At 39.7% G+C, this 21,566-nt stretch overlaps 1 protein-coding gene across 1 annotated transcript in view; it reads left to right on the forward strand.

Moving 5' to 3' along the window:
• LOC122811300 (gamma-glutamyl hydrolase-like) overlaps positions 1 to 15,327 on the forward strand; it is a 370,664-nt gene extending 355,337 nt beyond the window's left edge. The window contains exon 9 of the mRNA XM_044083061.1: positions 13,812 to 15,327. Coding sequence (XP_043938996.1) covers positions 13,812 to 13,930 — 119 coding nt within the window. The 3' untranslated portion in view covers positions 13,931 to 15,327. The remainder of the gene's footprint in view (positions 1 to 13,811) is intronic.
• Positions 15,328 to 21,566: the final 6,239 nt, after the last annotated feature.

Below are 21,566 nucleotides of genomic sequence, written 5' to 3' on the forward strand. Positions count from 1 at the left end.
AAATCTAAGGTGGATGCCCTATCTGAGGGTATAGAGTGTAAGGAGCTCCAGGAGTTGGTTCATGCATCAGATCAAGTTGGCAAGCATTCTTTGCAGTGTGGTTTTGATGCTCTTCAGGCTTCTTCTAGGGTGGCTGCTACAGGTTCAGTTATTCGTAGGCATGCCTGGCTTAAGGATCAAAATTTGACAGAACATGTAAAGGCTCGAATTTTGGATGCTCCTCTTCAATCTAAAGTTCATTTTGGTCCTCCTGTGGAATCAGTTTTGAAAAAGATGGAAGATAAGGCAAAGTCTATGCAGACGGTCAAGGATTTTTTGCAGGTGCAGCCCCCTAAGTTTAGTAGGAATTGGCCTGCTAGGGGATGGTCTTATCCTTCTTCGGATTATCAGCCTAAGGGCAGGTCTAGACGGGGTAGAGGCAGGGCTCACGCTCAGGGTTCCTTCAGGCCTAGGACTTGGAGTTCTCCTGCACAGTCTTCTGGTGAGGGCAAGGGTCAGCCCTTTCGTAAGCAGACCCAATGACCTGTATCTTCCGCTGCCAGACCCTCCCTTACTGGCAGCTCCTCTAGGAGGAAAGTTGGGACTTTTCAAAGAAAACTGGAATTTGATCACCCAGGACAAATGGGTGTTGGATATAATAAATCGAGGTTACAAGTTTTATTTTCACACTTTTCCTCCTTTCAAGGGCATGCTGGATGTGCCTCCTCAACAAAGGCTGGAGGCTCAGGAGCAGATTTCTTTACTTTTGCAGATGGAGGCAATTCAGGTGGTCCCTCCTTCAGAAGTAGGCCTAGGATTTTATTCCCGTCTATTCCTGGTACCAAAGAAAGGAAACACTTGGAGGCCAATTCTGGATTTGTCCATTCTCAACACCTACCTAGAAATTCCAAAGTTCAAGATGTTAACATTACAACAACTTCTGCCTATGATAGGCAAAGATCATTGGATGGTAACCCTGGATCTCAAAGAGGCCTATCTTCACATCCCTATCAAGCCCAGCTGCAGGAGATTCCTGAGATTTTGGGCTGGTACTTCACATTATCAATTCCCTGCGCCCAGGGTGTTCACAAAAGTTCTGGCTCCTGTGATTGCTTTCTTGAGACAGGGAGGAATACAAATTTATCCTTATTTGGACGATTGCCTGATTCTTGCTCAAAACAAAGACAAATTACTACAGCATCTCCAGTATGTAATGACAGTTTTAAGGTGCCTAGGGTATACTGTGAACGAAATAAAGTCCAGTCTAGTGCCCTCTCAGGACATGTGCTTTCTGGGTGTGAGACTGAATACAGCCTCTCAGATGGCATTTCTGACCCCGGACAAACAAAGAACTCTTCCTCTCTACTTCCAGCAGTTATCAGTAATGTCCAGGCTGACTGCAAGGACAGTCCTCCAAGCCTTGGGGTTCATGGCATCTTGCATTCTAGTACTTCCCAATGCCAAACTGCATATGAGGAAGCTTCAATGGTATCTCAAAAGTGTGTGGGCTCAACACTCCCACAGTTTGGACACTGTCATTCGGATTATACCTTGCATCCAGAAAGAATTACTTTGGTGGGCTCAGGAATGTCACCTAAACAAGGGACTCTCTGTGTCCAGACCAGAGGCGAGTCAGATCCTAACGACGGATGCCTCGGACTTGGCTTGGGGAGCACACTTCAATGGAAAATGGATACAAGACATGTGGCCTCCCAAACTTCTACATTTGCATATCAACATGAAAGAGATGTTAGCAGTTCAATTTGCTTTGATGGCATTCAAGGAACTCCTTCAGCCAGGACAGGTGTTGATACAAACAGACAACACAACAGTCATGTGGTACATCAACAAGCAGGGGGGTACCCATTCTTACCCTCTTTGCAGACAAGCAATGATTTTATGGGAGACTGCTCTGGGTTTGCGAATCTATCTTCAGGCAAGGTTTCTGCCAGGAGCACAGAACTCCCTAGCAGATGTTTTGAGCAGACAAATGGTGGATCCCCACGAGTGGAAGCTGGATCCTCAAATTTTCAAACAATTGACTGTAGCTTGGGGAACTCCAGACATAGATCTATTCGCTTCCCCACTAAATTTTCAACTTCCAAAATTTTGCACAAAGATGTTCCACCCAGATGCTTGGAAAGTGGATGCTCTGTCTTTCAGTTGGAACAACCTTCACGTTTATGCTTTTCCTCCTCTGCCTCTTCTTCCCAAGGTACTCTTGAAAGTCAGACAGGACAAGCCTTGCATGATTCTAATAGAACCAGACTGGCCACGTCAACATTGGTATCCTCTGCTGAGGAGTTTAATCCAGGAGCCTCCTTGGCCTCTGCCACAGATTCCTCATTTGTTGTCTCAGTCAAACAATCATTTTCTCAATGTTCAGGTGCAGTCCCTCCATCTGACAGCCTGGTGTATTCTGTGATGGAGCCGGTGGGGTCTCAGCTTCCTCAACAGGTTTTAGATGTCATTTTGGAAGCTAGGCGGCCTATCACTAGAAAAGTTTATGCTGATAAATGGAAGAGATTTTTTCTTTGGAGCACTGCAAAGGGTTTTGATGTTTCAGTACCTAATTTGAGTTTTGCTCTACAGTATCTTACTGAATTACTGGACAAGGGTTTGTTATTCTCTTCTGTGAAGGTTCATGCTGCAGCCATTTCTGCTCACTATGATTGTGACCCTCCTTTATTTTCCCATCCTTTGTTCAAACAATTTCTTAGAGGGGCAAAGAATATAAGACCCCCACGTAGAGCTCCTACTCCTTCCTGGGATCTCAATTTTGTTTTGGAGAAACTTACTTTACCTCCTTTTGAGCCTGCAGCTACGTCTGAACTGAAGTTTTTGTCTAGGAAGACTGCTTTTTTGTTGGCCATTACTTCTGCCAGGAGGGTATCTGAATTACAGGCTCTCATGGCAGTAGAACCTTTTTTGATATTTCATAAGAATAGAGTTTCTTTGCGGACTAACCCTACTTTCATGCCTAAAGTGATTTCTAGTGTGGCCTTGAATCAGTCTATTCATTTGCCTACTTTTTATGCTGAACCCCAAAATAAAGGGGAAAAAGTATTGCATTCTTTGGATATCCATAGGCAGTTACGTTACTACTTGAACAGAACTAAGGAGTTCAGACAGACTCAACAGTTATTTGTTTCTTTTGCTTTGAATTCACAGGGGAAAGCTGTTTCTAAGCAGACTATTTCAAAGTGGATTGGTCATTGTATTGCCTTTTGTTATTCTCATCATGGGAAGGATGTCCCTGCTGGGATCAGGCCTCATTCTACTAGGGCTACTGCCACTTCTACTGCTTTTTTGAGGGGTGTAGCTACTAAGGATATTTTGGAAGCAGCTACTTGGAGTTCTGTACACACTTTCACTAAGCATTACCATCTCCCTTTACCATCTCCCATTACCATCTCCCTAATTTGCCAGCCTCCCTTTTCCTTTGCTTTGGGATTCTACCCACAGGTCATGACTGCAGCAATGGGAGACGAAGAACATAGTACAGTTTTGTACCTACCATAAATGTAGATGTTCGAGGATCTACATTGCTGCAGTCCAATTTTCCCTCCCTCCTTCCCCTCTATAGGTTGGGGTTGCTGGGTTTTGTTTGGAGATATTCTTTACTTACACACTGGGGGTTGTTGGGCATTTTCTATTTTTTGCTTTGGCCTTTTCTTTTAGGCCTTCTGACATCTGGGGCAAGAAAGACTGAGGATATGGCGTCGGTCATGCGCTTAAGTACTACTGCGTACTGACGTCAGCTCTAAGCGACAATGACCGACGCCAGCCTAGCCCTTTGGTATTCGTGCCGACTGAGGACAGCGGACTACCCACAGGTCATGACTGCAGCAATGTAGATCCTCGAACATCTACATTTATGGTAGGTACAAAACTGTACTTTCTAAGAAACAAAATTAAGCTAGAAGGCTTCCCTCCAACACAGAAAGGCTTGGGGTCTTAGAAGCCCACAAATAGTCCTGGACACAGCAAATCTGTATCCAGACTAGACTACCCACAGGAAAGGCAGGAAACAAGCTTAGAATTTTTTTTTTAAACTGTAAAGAGAGAAAGGTGGAGCAGAAACTAAGCTGATTGGCCTTCTCAAATGTTCTCCCTGTATTAGGTAGAATGGGGTAATGACACTAGACTGGGAGGAGGGTCCCAGATCAAATTTACAGTATTGGCGGGCAACTGCACCAACTATAAAAACAGCATACCAATAGGGAGGGAGAGTGGGAAACAAACTGCAGAAATGTTTCTCACAGCAGAAAAGCAGCAGTGAGCCTTTAAATGAAAGTTTTAAACAGCTAAAGGAGCCTCTAGAGAAAGCTTATAACTGCAAACAAGTTATCATAATCAAACAACCCAACAGATGCTTAATAAAAGTGGACAATTTCCAGTTAATACCTCACACACAATGAAACTAGCTAGAAAAATATACAGTAGACAAAGTGATATAAATAACTCGAAAAAATAAGCAAAAAAACAGGATACTTAATGTTATATATTATAGATCCGAGTTTGCTCAGTGTCCTTCCTTCGATTAGCTCAGTGTGAAATGGCAGAAACACTCACAAACTTAACTTCTTAGGTATAAGAAAGTTGAGACAACTTTTAAAAAAAAAAGCTCAAAAGAACCAATGAGGTGCTTAGTCTAAGCTGTAGTCCAGGTGAGCTCAGTCAGCCAATGACCTTAAACAATTTTCTGTCACTGAAATGCCTGATGGCTTTGGCTAAACCAAGATGTCCCTGAACATGTGCTCAGACACACAGCCTCCACAATTTTATTAGTACTGATAACTTGAGCAGCTGACTGACAAAATAAAATAATCTACATGCATTTCTGAAATAAAAATAATCTATAATTCTGATTATTACAGTTATTTATTAATTGTAAACCCTCCACATTTTCTTCCAAAATTGCCATTTTATGGAGGGATTAGTAGGGGAAGAGCAACATTTTGAGCTGAAATCGGGGACAGTTGAGAGGTTTGGATATGCCTAATTCTATAAAGCAATTTATTTGCACGTACCTCTCAACCTGTTGATGCAGGAAATCTGGACAAGGCCAAATATACTGGGGGAACAAATAAACAACACTAAAAATTGCTCTTGTATAAACTGAGACACTTGATAGAATAACAGGTCTTGCTTTAGCATGCATTTTTCTGAAGGTTATGAAATCTGAAACTCAGTGTCTGTCATTATTTAGTGACTTAATTCATAAATAATTTGCCATAAAACCACAAATTTTATGAGGAGCAAACCAAAAATAAGAAGCAAAAATCTATTCATTCTGCAAAAATCTGGACAGTTGACAGGTATAGTTCAGCCGGAGCTGTCTTTGAGTTTGCCGCCCTTCCCCCCACACAAAGTCATGGTTGATTGGAGCCTCCCCCCTGCAGCCATTCCAATGAACCATTACTTGGCTATTTCACCCCATTTTCCATAAACACTAATGTGCAAACTGCTTTACTTCTGTGATGATTTGGAATTTATTTGAAAGTTTTGTTTTGCATTTTACAGTGCAAACATTAATAGATATCTGCTAAACAAAGCAATGCAGTCTCACGATGAAAACAGACTTAGCATTAAAACTACTCTGCCCTTGAAACACACATTCATTGAAACAGCATTGAAACCTACATTCAAAGAAAATAAATTTTGCCAGTGGCAGATAAAGATTAACTTTGGGTTTGTGCTGTTTTTAAATCACAGGCCCCTTACACACGAAACATACACATACTCTTTCATACACCTTCCTAATTGTATTAAATTATATTCCTTGTACAATACAGTACATTTTTAGAGCATTTTAAATTTATTGTTATGAACATTTTTTCCAGTAAACAATGAAACAAAATGCATCTACCAGTAATGACAAAACTGCCCAGTTCAGAACATTTCCATCATAAAAGTCTACTCAAACTTCTGCAGTCCACCAGTATTAGTAAATATGCACAACCTCTGAAGAAGTAAAAATCATCTAAATAATTCCACATTAAAGAGATATGTAACTAATGTAGAGGTTGCTGCTAACAAACAACTTTATATTTCATTGTTTCATCTACAAATAAAGTGCTGCTGCCCTTGAGGAATAAATTCCCTATGTTACACTAAAAAAATGATAAGCTAGCAATATTGCAATAGGGAATAGATGGAAAACTGATAACAGGTTCATAGCTACTAGGTATCTTTGCCAAAAAAGGAAAGCAGTATCCACCCCATTTGCAACACAGTACAGTATCAGCAATGCATCTATCTTCTGTGGGAGTAGAACCCATAGCCTTCTGCATCAAAAGCAAGTACACTACCTGTTGGGCTATTAACAATGTAAGCAGACTCAGCATAAGCAGCACTAAACTTTTGCTCCCCTACAGCTCTCAGCTCCTTGTAAAATCTACTCTCTCAGCTGTATCTCTGAACTTTGCAGCACAAGAAATCTGGAAAAAGCCAACATTTATTGGGGGGGTGACAGAAGCCCCAAAACCAGGGACACATTTTAACCATTGCTTGTATAATGTTGGAAAGTTGCTAGAATAAAATGCTGTGTTACCACCATACATTTCACTGCCAAGCCTTGAACCCAGGACACTGTGCAAAACAGTCAGAGCAACATACCACTATGCCAAATCAGAGAGGAATACTGAAACTTAAATGGCTACCATTTAGTGAATTCAGTTCTCACTATAGCTGTCAACCTCTTAGCACAAAACACCTGAACAAAGCCAATAATGGGGGAATACAGCCCCCAAACATATTCAGTGAATTCAGTGAATTCAGTTCTCACCATAGCTCTCAACCTCCTAGTTAAAAACACCTGGACCACGCCAGTAATTGGGGAATACAGCCCCCAAACATATTCAGTGAATTCAGTTCTTACCATAGCTCTCAACCATAGCAAAAAAAATCTGGACAAAACCAATAATGGGGGAATACAGTCCCAGAAATAGGGACACATTTCAAGTATCCATCTTATAAACTTAGAAAGTTGCTAGCATAAAAGGTTTTGTGTTACCATGTACTTTCTGAAGAATATGAAGTCTGAAATTCAAATGCTTGTCATTTTTATTTAACATTTGTTAACCAGGAAAGTCTGACTTGGAACAAAACCCAATTTTCAGCAGAGGCCCAGGGAGAAACACTCCAGACACATGTCTTTGTAAGATGGGAGGACACCACAGTACCCAGAGGAAACCCACACAAACACAGGAAGGACATGCAGACTCCACATAGAAAGCACCCCAGCAAAGAATCAAACCAGAGAACCTGTAGCTGTCAGGCAACAATGCTACCACTGCACCACTGCACTACGGACTTTGTAAGGACACAAAACTACAGAAAACACAGATTTTATGAGGAACAGAACAAGTATGAGGGAAAAAATCTGAAAATTTTTTTACAAATGCTGGTGGGTAGGGGATTCAGGCTCCTGCCACCTGGGCTCAAGGTACAGGGTTCAAGCCTGTTCTCTACCCACCACCATATAGCACTTGGGGAATTTTACCACACACACACACACACACACACACACACACACACACACACACACCTTGTTTTCCTTACCTCAAATTCCATAAAATAAACATCCATCCACAGCCAGCGACGATGCATCCAAGCATGTCCTTCCATCTAGCCCACGACAATGAGAGCAAGTCCTTCCCGCAAAAGCGAAGCAAGTTGGGTGCTACCCAGCCTGCAGACGCAGTCCGATCCCCCTTCAAGTCTATGCAGTTGTGACTGCATAGACTTCTGGGATAGTGCTTCAGCATGCTCTCTTCATAATCTGGACTGCTGTTGAGACAGTCTGGATTCTGTGCGCATGCTCTAGACTGGTTCACCAGCTGTCTGGAAATGCTGCGAGAGCGCATGTGCAATATTCTGCAACTCACATTTTTATTTTTGTATTTACTTTTTATTTTTTTTATTTTATTTTCTTCTTTGTTTACAGCTGGGGGGCTGCAGTCCTGCAGCCCAATAGCATGAGCCGCCCATGAATCAAGAGCATCCTCTCAAATAATATCAGTTTCATATGATAACTGCAAAGCATATGACTGCAAGGCTCTCCTGAGGGTAGTGAGGACAGCGAAAAAAGTCAATGAGTCCTCGCTCCCATCCATGGATGATCTACACAAGACTGTGTGTGTGGGAAGGGCTAGGAAGATAATCAATGATCCCATGCACCCTGCCCATGGCATGTACTTCCTCCTTTTCTCGGGCAGGCAGCATCACAGCTTACACTGCAAAACATCTAGACTGAACAAGAGCTTCTTCCCTCTATCAATAAGGCTGCTGAACTTGAATACTAGGCATGACAGCAAATAATCAGATCAATATGCCACTTGCTGTGAAGTATCAGGTATAGTAATCACTCTGCAAATTGCTTCAGTAACTGGAACAGTTAGCCTGATTTCTTATGCTGTTAACTCCTGAACGTGCAATAATCAGGAGTGTGTCACCACTCCATACATGTGCAATATGAACATCATAAATATATCATACTACAACTGATGGTGTAAATGTTCTAAGCAATCACGATGTGAAGTCATAGCCTTGCAATAACTACTAGTATAATATTGTCTAATGTCGTCCTGTCCAATTGTGTTAATTTATTGTGTTGTTAATATTGTAATTATTATTGTATGTGTTTTAATCGTACTGTCATTCAGTCTATCTACATCATTGTTATGTCTTGTATGGGGACCAAAGCAATGTAATTTCATTTAGCTTGCACTGCTGTGTACATCTGATCAACAATAAAGTTTACTTTGACTTTGACTGTCATTCTGAGAATCATATATGATTGACAATAAAGTTTGCTTTGACTTAGACTGTCATTCTGAGAATCATTTGACTCATATTTTTGTCAGTAATATTCTAACTATGGGATTAAAGGTATGAGTAAAATTAAGGAGTGCTATCCTATAAACCTGAAACATTTGCACGTTTACTTTTCAGATGCACTATTAGTTTTTTTTTCTTGTCTTTTCTTTTCCCGAATGTGGTGTAATGTGTTGACATTCTTATATTATTGGGGAGTGAGGTTCATGCTGCTGGACTAATCTTTGACAAACAACTTTATCTGGGGTCTTTCTGAAAAGAGGGTGAATGAACACATGAGCAGTGTCAGTTGAGGCTCTAAAAGAATATGGTTGCCCTTGGTTTTTAACTTAGACACAACAGCAGGAGAATATCGGTTGAACAGCAGCTTAAATGTTAGTAAGTTAAGGTTTGCTCTGGCTTTGACATGTAACTCGTTAACCCTTTCTAATGTGAAACTGTGATATTCCCTAGTGTCTGAGAGAGTAATGAATCAGTCTGCCCTACTGGTAACCTTTTGTGGTGAGGTTGTGTTTCAGGATGAATTGAAACTGGTTAAGGGCAGTTAGTGCTCAAGCTTTGGAATCAGCTTATTAATAGCTGATGCTTTTCTGTCCTTAATAGTTAGGCAGTAGGACAATTTATATGCAACAAGGTTAGCTGTTTCATTGTTTTGTTTGCTAAGTAGTATACGTGAGGGTTGAGGTAACCATTCAAAATGTCGGGACCTGTTTTGGCAAGACTGGTAATATAGACACGGAATAACTGAAAAAACAGACTTAAATATACTAAGTCTGAGGTGACCATTTCTCAGAATATTCCTTTTTCTTCAAGGTGTGGCAGTCTCGAAGTTGGCATATATATATATATATATATATATATATATATATGTGTGTGTGTGTGTGTGTGTGTGTATGCATATATATATATATATATATATATATATATATATATATATATATATATATATATATATATGGATTCACTTTATAACACTGAAACTTCATAATATTGAAACTCAAAACACTGAAACCAAAAATACTGAAAACACATATTATGTGTAGACTGAGCTTAAACAACATAAATCATAACAATTTCTACCAAATATATGCAGGTGGGCAAGCCCCCCTGCACTCCCCCCCCTGCTAATTAAATATATCAAGTCCAAGATTGCACATAGTGTAGTTAAGTGCAGTGTTGGAGTAGATATATAATTAGCAGGGGTGAGGGTGCAGGGCTTGCCCCTGCATATTTGGTAGAAATTGTTTATTTATGTTGTTTAAGCAGTTTACGATAATATGTGTTTTCAGTATTTTGAGTTTCAGTATTTTGAGTATTCAGTATTTTGAGCTTTCAGTATTTTGGTCTTCAGTATTATGAAGTTTTGTCATTTTCAGTATTTTGAAGTTTCAGTGTTATGAAGTGAATCCATATATATATATATATATATATATATATATATATATATATATATATATATATATATATATATATATATATATATATATATGTGTGTGTGTGTGTATTTGTGTGTGTGTGTGTATATATATATATATATATATATATATATATATATATATATATATAGGTTTTAGGGGTGTGGGGGCTAACTCCCCACATCAGAACGAAGTGCAGGGGGGCTTACTGTTCTGCAAAAAAAAAAAAGTTTAAAGAAAAAGAGCAATGTTCAATATTCATATTCTCCTGCATTTTCAGTCTCTTTTTGGTCTGTTGGGACTTGACATTATATGTGTCAACATTTTAGTACAGAAGGGTTGAATGTGAACTGTTGCTCAGTCTAAGGCTGCGGTATATTTACTAACTAACTTCAGGGACTCTTGATTTGCAATGTCAGTGGCACAGCAGATAGCATACACACCTTTGGTGCAGAAGGCTATGGGTTCTGTTCCCACACTAGGTAGATCAATTGCTGACACTGCAGTGTAGCATAAAGAGGAGTGCTGTCTTCCCAAGTGTGTTGCCCTTTGGATGAGACATTAAACTGAGGTCCCATCTCCTTATATTGGTTATAGGTCAGATGGATGCAAAAGATCCCATGGCACCTATCAAAAAGAGTATTGGAAGTTAACCATTGCCCTGGCCAAATTTCCCCAGTAATGTAAATACCATCTAGGATTTCCATGACAAGGGGCCTCCAGCCTAGTTGGACTACCCAATCAGCAAATATACAATAAAATAAGTAACCAATTATTTTGGCACTAGTGTAGATAAGTTTATTATGAGTGATGGATATCATTCTAGAGAACTTGTTACACTGTTTAAGGTCAGCGTCAGTTACAGAGTCAGTTGAAATGGTTTTGTAATATGCTTTATAAGGTACTATTAGATGAGATTGAGTCCAGAATTATTATATCATCAGCACAAAGTGTGCAGCTGAATGTAGGTAGGTCAACTGACAAGAGGTTTATGAATCTTGAGAAAAATAATTGACCCAGAGCTGACCTCCTATGTACTCCAATATGTAGTAGTTCACTGCCTGGGGAAATAGTAAAGCTTCTGACAGACTGAAATGGTGCAAATTTTCCCATTCATCCATCCATCCCATGTCCTCTCTCCTTCACATCTTGATTTACAGACACCACTGTCTGAGATGCTTTTCTAATCACTGTTTTAAATGACGAGGTCCTCTCATGTCTGAATTGTAGCCTTTCCTTGCTGAGCAGGATCTTATCCTCTCAAGCCTTTTCCCAAGATCCTCACTATTCTCTGTATTTGCTTATTTCACAACGCCTGAGTCAGAAGGTGTATTAACTCATTCTTTCATTCCTGGTTCTACTGTGTCCTGGCACTAGTTATATTTCAACGAAGCATACAATGCTGACAAGGGCTTTATTTTTACAGATCGTTAATGTTCACAAGGACCACTATTAGTGGGTGTACCCGTCCTTTTACAATAACCCTTCTCACTACTTGGTCTCTTCTGTGGAATGAAGCTAACACATTTTAACTCACTGGGGTCATTTTCTCCCACTTGTTACATGATTTAATCCCTCAGTGACACAATCTCCTACTACTACTATTCAACATGTCTTCTCCTAGCTAAACCTTATTACCCATTTCCCATACTACCTGTCTCTCCTCCTACTGAATTAACCTAATTTTCTCCTTCCTTGCATGGTTCCCTGAGCATGCCTACAGCTTGCGTCTTTTGCTTTTCCCCCACATGTGTGATGTGATTTCTACTGTCTTTTATATGAGTTATGCTTTCCATCACCTGTTCTTTCTGTACCATTTCTTTCCTCTCTCTCTTCCTTTGCCCCATTTTGCCCCTCTCCTTTCTTCCACATCCTTCCTCATGCACTTGTCTTCTCCTCCGTCCTTCGTTCCTTCTCTACGTGGTCCTCAGTTTTTCATGACCTGTTTTCCTCTTTCTTTGTGGCTCTCTCTTGCTCTTCTTACACCCTGGTACTTCTACTTGCATCCTATCCTGGTCCTATTAAACATCTTTATCCTAATTTCATGCTTCTCTTGTCCATATCCTGTTCTCCTTTATTGCATACTTGCATTCTTTCATCTTTGCTGCAGTCCCTCCATCTCATTAATGTCAGCATGTCCTAACTCCCAGACATGCTTCTGCAAAACTGCAAGCTCACCAGCAATATCCATGAACTTTTTAGCCACACAAAACTGCAAGCTCACCAGCAATATCCATGAACTTTTTAGCCACACAAAACTGCAAGCTCACCAGCAATATCCATGAACTTTTTAGCCACACAAAACTGCAAGCTCACCAGCAATATCCATGAACTTTTTAGCCACACAAAACTGCAAGCTCACCAGCAATATCCATGAACTTTTTAGGCACACAAAACTGCAAGCTCACCAGCAATATCCATGAACTTTTTAGGCACAATACTTCTCCGCAATCTTCATCTCATGCAGCTCTCTTTCCTTCCCTTCTACTTGATTACCTCGTCCTCCAGGAATATTTTCTTTCTTTCTTTACAAATGCAGGGTATCTTCCACTGTCATTTACATTTTGTTAGTACTTACTGTATGCCATTCCTTCCAGAGTTAGGTAAAGTGGTAACTCATTCTGTCTCTGTTCCTTTGGTACTCCCTAAATAGCAATAAGTAACATTGTTTGTAGAGGGGCGGCCATGGTGGTGCAGTGGTTAGCATTGCCGCCACAGCAAAGTTCTGTCTCTTCTCCGTTCGGACCTCTAGTGCGCTCTTTTGAGTCTGCATCTGCATGTCCTCCCCTGTGGTCGCGGTGGGTTTCCCTCCTCGGTTCTCCCACATCAAAGACATGCTGCAGGTGAATTGGCCCTGGTGTTGCGTGTGAGTGTGCCTTCTGTGGAAGGTTGTTGCCGGCTGGGCTGGCGGACAACGTAAAACTCCACTGCCATTCAATGTGCGGACAGGTGATGATCTGTGGTGGCGACCCCTAGGATAAAAAGAAGAACATTGTTTGTAGAGCTTCAAAGTCCTTTTGTCTGTAAGTCATTAAAAATGTAAAAGCACTGTTTGTAGCGCTAAGAATTACTTCTGCATTAATAACTTTAAATATTTTATAAATGCAGCTCTTTTCCCCTGCTGATGCATTTGGAAGTAGCACTGATCCTTCTAGAATTACTTCTTCCCACTGGCAGCTTTCACGCCTTGTTTCAGTCACATGCTCTGTATCTGCTTCTCTGCTGTTCAGGGCTTGCAAGTTTATCTCTAGGCTTTCCTTACACATGCAAGCTGAGAATCCTGTTACATTTCTGCATTTTTTACTACACTGCTGCTGCATTTGTTTGATACAGATTGTTGTGCTTATGTCCAAGACTCCATCTGAAAGGGGGATCCATTGTGATCGTATGAGATCATCAAATAAATTGTTGAAAGGACTTGATCAAGAGAAGGGTAGCAGAGCGTCAGATATACTAATTGCAATAGTTCTTTTACAGTGTTTTCTTAAATGCTTGCATTAATGAGACTGATATAGAGCTATAGACTACATGTGTACCAATTTTCATTCTTATGACTTTTCTCTTCTTCCAATGCAGCAAGGAAGAGCTTCCATCACTATCCAAGTACTGAAAAAGAAAATGCAGCTCTAATTTATAACTACAACCCTGTGTACGTGGGAAATTTCTCCAGTTACTTGCAAGTGTATTTCTTTTAGATCCAAAAGCTGTGGTGCTGGATATTATTCGACTTCAGTCTGGATATGGACATTTAAAGAAGCTGCTAGTACACTGTGGTCATTATTACCTTTGTTTATCGACAGTTAATCAACAGCAAATATCGCTTCCTGAAAATATTAGGTGAACTGAAGATATGGAGGAAATATCCAGACTGAGGTTGTCATGGAGTAACATAAAAGTCATACTTGAGGCAACTTCATACGGTGGGAGACTCACAGATAAACTGGTACATCTTCTGTAGGTGCAATCCTTAACCTGTTATACTTCATTACAGCTTGTAGGACAAGAAAGGGCTGACAGCATGAGTCGTGTACATCAGCCATTTTTGCAAAACTGATTTATGCTATGCAAACTGCTACCTACTAAAAGAAAATATGAAGTGCTTTGTAAATCGCACTTTTTTCTATGTATAACAACTTGTCCTCTTTACTGAAATACTCCTGTTCTTAATCACCACTACCAAACCTTCCACATGTGGGAATTACTTAAATTGCTACACAGTCGAGGATACCAACAGCAGTTCATAGCTTGTTCTAAGTAACTTTTGCAGGTTCTTTTTTCTGCTAAAAATAATGCTGTTGTCTTCCTTTACATTGTGAGACTTGTAGTTATGTTGACTCTCCATTCATTTTCATGCATAGTTTCTCATATTTATTACATCTGCTGAAGCAAAGAAGCTTCTACCCGTTGACTAATTTTGTGCAAACCCACTGTTTTTGTAAACGTTCATGTACAGCATATGTAATATACAGTGATGTATCATCAGTGTCCCTTTTTTGTCTGTAAGTTATTTGCAAAATAATGCATCTGTTGGCATCTTGTCCACTTTAAGCTTCTGTTACAATGCTTTTTATTTGTTAGATTTGTTTTTTTTTTTTTTTTTGGTCACCTCACCCCATCCATTTTTCTCATATTTATTACATCTGCTGAAGCAAAGAAGCCTCTACCCGTTGACTACTTTTGTGCAAACCCACTTTTTTTGGTAAAGTTCATGTACAGCATATGTAATATACAGTGATGTTAAGTCATATCATCAGTGTCCCTTTTTTGTCTGCAAGTTATTTGCAAAATAATGTATTTGTTGGCATTTTGTCCACTTTAAGCTTCTGTTACAATGTTTTTTAATTGTTAGATTTTTTTTTTTTTTTTGTCACCTCACCCCACTCATTTCTGGTTACAGTACAATGTATTTTTCTATTTTTTGGAATGTATCTAAAATATACACACTGGTATTCATTTAAAAAATAAATAAATTAATAAATGAATCATGATTCTTAACTTGTGAGTGTGCATAAGCATTCTCAGATCTGTGTTAATAACAAATGTATAATATCTTTGATGAACATTAAAAAGACAGCAGCATTTATAAAAGCAATTTAATCAGGCTTCAGAATTCTTTAGTGATACACTTGGTTTAACACTATCCTATGCATTCTAAAATTCAGATGAGAAAATGAAACTACGTTAGTACGGAACTAAATAAAATTCTTTTCTTGAAAATAATGACTGTTCTTGAAATAGGTGATATATTCTCCCATATTTAACAGCATATATTTAACAGTCATGTGTCCAGAAAATGTAGAGAAATAAGACTAAAGAATGAATGCCTTTATCCTAGAGAAGTACATCAGTCCAAATATTTCCAATACTGTGTTTTGTGGTCATGTAAAGCTATGAGGGAACATTAGGTAAAGTTCTCTTTAATCATACCATTCTCATCAATTCAAGTCATGAATACTGCAAAATCGGTGCAACTATCTTCCAGTTTTTCTTATACAAAGCTACATTTTTATTCAAGATTGTTTTAAAGTGAAAGTGCAATAATAATTCTTGTTTATTTTAGCTACTTTTAATTCAGGTAGCATCATAAATGTTATGTATACTTTTCAGGTTGTTTCTCAAACATCGTGAGCATTTGATATCTTTCAGTTGTTAATGGATCCAAGTTTCCTTTTTCCATGGCCTTAGTATGTCTCATCGAAATACAGCTTCTTTAATTAAACAAAAGTGCGGACTTAAACAGATCACGTAGACATGTATCTTCAAATGTTGTGTACAATAACAGAAAGGGAACAGAAGAATAAAGCCTTTTTTTTTTTTTTTTTTTTAGCAGGAGCAAGCCCCTCACCTAGTGTAGGGAAGACCTCTTCCCGTTACTTATAAATTATGTCTCTTGAGGTAGTTTCAATTCAGAGAATGAATATGTATTAAAAAAATTAATATCTCAATGTTTCTCTTCTTTGAACCTGTGCAATTTCATCACCCATAGAAATAAATACAGTTTGAGCCCTCGCACATTGTTTCAACATTTCACATGTAAAGAATTATGATGAAACAATGTGTCAAGAATCATACATCTTGTAAAGTGCTCTGGTCCAAAGGTCTAAGTTATTCTTGAAAACATTCAATGTTGGAGACTCTTTCATTGCTAAAGTCCACTTGTTTCAAAGTACTGGAATACCTGAAGTGAACAGACAACACAGACATAACTCACACCTTCTTCCTCTTACACTAAATGTACAGTGTTCTGAGTGAACAGAAAACAAAGATGTAATTCACACCTTCTTCCTCCAAGTGAACATTGTTCTGAATGAACAGACATAACCCACACCTTATTTCTCCTACACTAAGTTTACACCGTTCTTTGTGAACAGACAACACAGACATAACTCACACCTTCTTCCTCCAATACTAAGTGTACACTGTTCTGAGTGAACAGACAACACAGACATAACTCACATCTTCTTCCTCCTACACTAAGTGTACACTGTTGTCAATGCAGAGACAAAACAGATATAACTCACACCTTCTTCCTCCTGCACTTAGTGTACACTGTTCTGAGCTAACAGACAACACAGATATATCTCACACCGTCTTCCTCCTACACTGTGTACAGTGTTCTGAGTGAACAGACAACACAGACATAACTCACACCTTCTTCCTCCTACACTAAATGTACAGTGTTCTGAGTGAACAGACAACAAAGATGTAATTCACACCTTCTTCCTCCTACACTAAGTGAACATTGTTCTGAATGAACAGACATAACCCACACCTTATTTCTCCTACACTAAGTTTACACCATTCTTTGTGAACAGACAACACAGACATAACTCACACCTTCTTCTTCCAACACTAAGTGTACACTGTTCTGAATAAACAGACAAGACAGATATAACTTACAACATCTTCCTTCTACACTAAATGTACACTGTTCTGAGAGAACAGTCAACACAGATATAATTCACACTGCCTTGCTCCTACACTGTGTACCGTTTTCTGAGTGAACAGACAACACTGACATAACTCACACCTTCTTCCTCCTACAAAAAGTGTACGCTGTTGTCAGTGAACAGACAACACAGACATAATTCACACCTTCTTCCTCCTACACTAAATGTACACTGTTTTGAGTGAACAGACAACACAGACATAACTAACACCTTCTTCCTCCTACACTAAGTGTACACTGTTCTGAGTGAAAAGACAACACATACATAACTCACACCTTCTTCCTCCTACACTAAATGTACAGTGTTCTGAGTGAACAGACAACACAGACATAACTCACACCTTCTTCCTCCTATACTAAGTGTACATTGTTCTGAGTGAAAAGACAACACATACATAACTCACACCTTCTTCCTCCTACACTAAGTGTACACTGTTCTGAGTGAACAGACATAACTCACACCTTCTTCCTCCTACACTAAGTGTACACCGTTCTGAGTGAAAAGACAACACAGACATAACTCAAACTTTCTTCCTCCTACACTGAGTACACTGTTCTGAGTGAACAGACAACACAGACATAACTCACACCTTCTTCCTCCTATACAAAGTGTACAGTGTTCTAAGTGAACAGACAACACAGACATAACTCACACCTTCTTCCTCCTACACTAAGTGTACACTGTTCTATGTTAACAGACAACACAGACATAACTCACACATTCTTCCTCCTACACTAAGTGTACACTGTTCTGAGTGAACAGACAACACAGACATAACTCACACCTTCTTCCTCCTACACTAAGTGTACACTGTTCTGAGTGAACTAACAACACAGACATAACTCACACTTTCTTCTTCCTACACTAAATGTACACTGATCTGAGTGAACAGACAACACTGATATAACTCACACGTTCTTCTTCCAACACTAAGTGTACACTGTTCTGAATAAACAGACAACACAGAAATAACTCACACCTTCTTCCTCCTACACTAAGTGTACACTGTTCTGAGAGAACAGACAACACAGATATAACTCAGTGTCTTCCTCCTATACTGTGTACAGTGTTCTGAGTGAACAGACACAACTGACATAACTCACACCTTCTTCCTCCTACACTAAGTGTACACTGTTTTGAGTGAACAGACAACACAGACATAATTCACACCTTCTTCCTCCTACACTAAGTGTACACTGTTTTGAGTGAACAGACAACACAGACATACCTTTCACCTTCTTCCTCCTACACTAAGTGTACACTGTTCTGAGTGAACAGACAACACAGACATAACTTACACCTTCTTCCTCCTACACTAAATGTACACTGTTCTGACTGAAAAGACAACACAGACATAACTCACACCTTCTTTTTCCAACACTAAGTGTACACTGTTCTGAGTGAACAGACAACACAGACATAACTCACACTTTCTTCCTCCTACACTAAATGTACACTGATCTGAGTGAACAGACAACACTGACATAACTCACACCATCTTCTTCCTACAATAAGTGTACACTGTTCTGAATAAACAGACAACACAGATCAAACTCACACCTTCTTCATCCTACACTAAGTGTACACTGTTCTGAGAGAACAGACAACACAGATATAACTCAGTGTCTTCCTCCTGCACTGTGTACAGTGTTCTGAGTGAACAGACAGCAGTGGCATAACTCACACCTTTTTTCCTCCTACACAAAGTGTACACCGTACACTGTTCTGAGTGAACAGACAACACAGACATAACTCACACCTTCTTCCTCCAACACTAAATGTACACTGTTCTGACTGAAAAGACAACAGAGACATAAGTCACACCTTCTTACTCCTACACTAAGTGTACACTGTTCTGAGTGAACAGACAAAACCCACACTTTCTTTCTTGCACACTAAGTATACACTGTTCAATGTAAACAGACAACACAGACATACACACGTTCTTCCTCCTACACTAAGAGTACAGTGTTCTGAGTGAACAGACAACACAGACATAACTCACACCTTCTTCCTCCTACACTAAGTGTACACTGTTCTGATTGAACAGACAACACAGATATACCTCACACCTTCTTCCTCCTACACTAAGTGTACACTGTTCTGAGTGAAAAGACAACACATACATAACTCACACCTTCTTCCTCCTACACTAAGTGTACACTGTTCTGAGTGACCAGACAATACAGACATAACTCACACCTTCTTCCTCCAACACTAAGTGTACACTGTTCTGAGTGAACAGACAACACAGACATAACTCACACCTTCTTCCTCCTACACTAAGTGTACACTGTTCTGAATGAACAGACAAAACAGATATAACTCACACCTTCTTCCTCCTGCACTTAGTGTACACTGTTCTGAGCTAACAGACAACACAGATATATCTCACACCGTCTTCCTCCTACACTGTGTACAGTGTTCTGAGTGAACAGACAACACGGACATAACTCAGACCTTCTTCCTCCTACACTAAGTGTACACTGTTCTGAGAGAACAGACAACACAGACATAATTCACACCTTCTTCCTCCTACACTAAGTGTACACTGTTTTGAGTGAACAGACAACACAGACATAGCTTTCACCTTCTTCCTCCTGCACTGTGTACAGTGTTCTGAGTGAACAGACAACACAGACATAACACACGTTCTTCCTCCTACACTAAGAGTACAGTGTTCTGAGTGAACAGACAACACAGACATAACTCACACCTTCTTCCTCCTACACTAAGTGTACACTGTTCTGAGAGAACAGACAACACAGATATAACTCAGTGTCTTCCTCCTACACTGTGTACAGTGTTCTGAGTGAACAGACAACACTGACATAACTCACACCTTCTTCCTCCTACACTAAGTGTACACTGTTTTGAGTGAACAGACAGCACAGACATACCTTTCACCTTCTTCCTCCTACACTAAGTGTACACCGTTCTGAGTGAACAGACAACACACACAAAACCCACACCTTCTTCCTTGTACACTAAGTGTACACTGTTCAAAGTGAACAGACATAACACACATCTTCTTCCTCCTACACTAAGAGTACAGTGTTCTGAGTGAACAGACATCTCAGACATAACTCACACCTTCTTCCTCCTACACTAAGTGTACACTGTTCTGAGTGAACAGACAACACAGACAAAACCCACACCTTCTTTCTTGTTCACTAAGTGTACACTGTTCAATGTAAGCAGACAACACAGACATAACACACACGTTCTTCCTCCAACTATAAGTGTACACTGTTTTGAGTGAACAGACAACACAGACATACCTTTCACCTTCTTCCTCCTACATTAAGTGTACACTGTTCTGAGTGAACAGACAACACACACAAAACCCACACCTTCTTCTTTGTACACTAAGTGTACACTGTTCAAAGTGAACAGACATAACACACATCTTCTTTCTCTTACACTGAGTACAGTGTTCTGAGTGAACAGACATCTCAGACATAACTCACACCTCCTTCCTGCTACACTAAGTGTACACAGTTTTGAGTGAACAGACAACACAGACATACCTCACACCTTCTTCCTCCTACACTAAATGTACACTGTTCTGAGTGAAAAGAAAACACAGACATAACTCACACCTTCTTCCTCCTATACTAAGTGTACATTGTTCTGAGTGAAAAGACAACACATACATAACTCAGACCTTCTTCCTCCTACACTAAGTGTACACTGTTCTGAGTGAACAAACATAACTCACAACTTCTTCCTCCTACACTAAGTGTACACCGTTCTGAGTGAAAAGACAAAACAGACATAACTTAAACTTTCTTCATCCTACACTGAGTACACTGTTCTAAGTGAACAGACAACACAGACATAACTCACACCTTCTTCCTCCGACACTAAGTGTACACTGTTCTGAGTGAACAGACAACACAGACAAAACCCACACCTTCTTTCCTGTACACTAAGAGTACAGTGTTCTGAGTGAACAGACAACACAGACATAACTCACACCTACTTCCTCCTACACTAAGTGTACACTGTTCTTAGAGAACAGACAACACGGATATAACGCAGTGTCTTCCTCCTACACTGTGTACAGCATTCTTAGTGAACAGACAACACTGACATAACTCACACTTTCTTCCTCCTACACTGTGTACACCGTTCTGAGTGTACAGACAACACACACAAAACCAACAACTTCTTCCTTGTACACTAAGTGTACACTGTTCAAAGTGAACAGACATAACACACATCTTCTTCCTTCTACACTGAGACAGTGTTCTGAGTGAACAGACATAACTCACACCTTCTTCCTCCTACACTAAGTGTACACTGTTCTGAGTGAACAGACAAAACCCACACCTTCTTTCTTGTACACTAAGTGTACACTGTTCAATGTAAGTAGACA

Source organism: Protopterus annectens, chromosome 9.part0 (genome assembly GCF_019279795.1).
Source record: "Protopterus annectens isolate FY-2018-M chromosome 9.part0, PAN1.0, whole genome shotgun sequence".
Taxonomy (NCBI): domain Eukaryota; kingdom Metazoa; phylum Chordata; order Ceratodontiformes; family Protopteridae; genus Protopterus; species Protopterus annectens.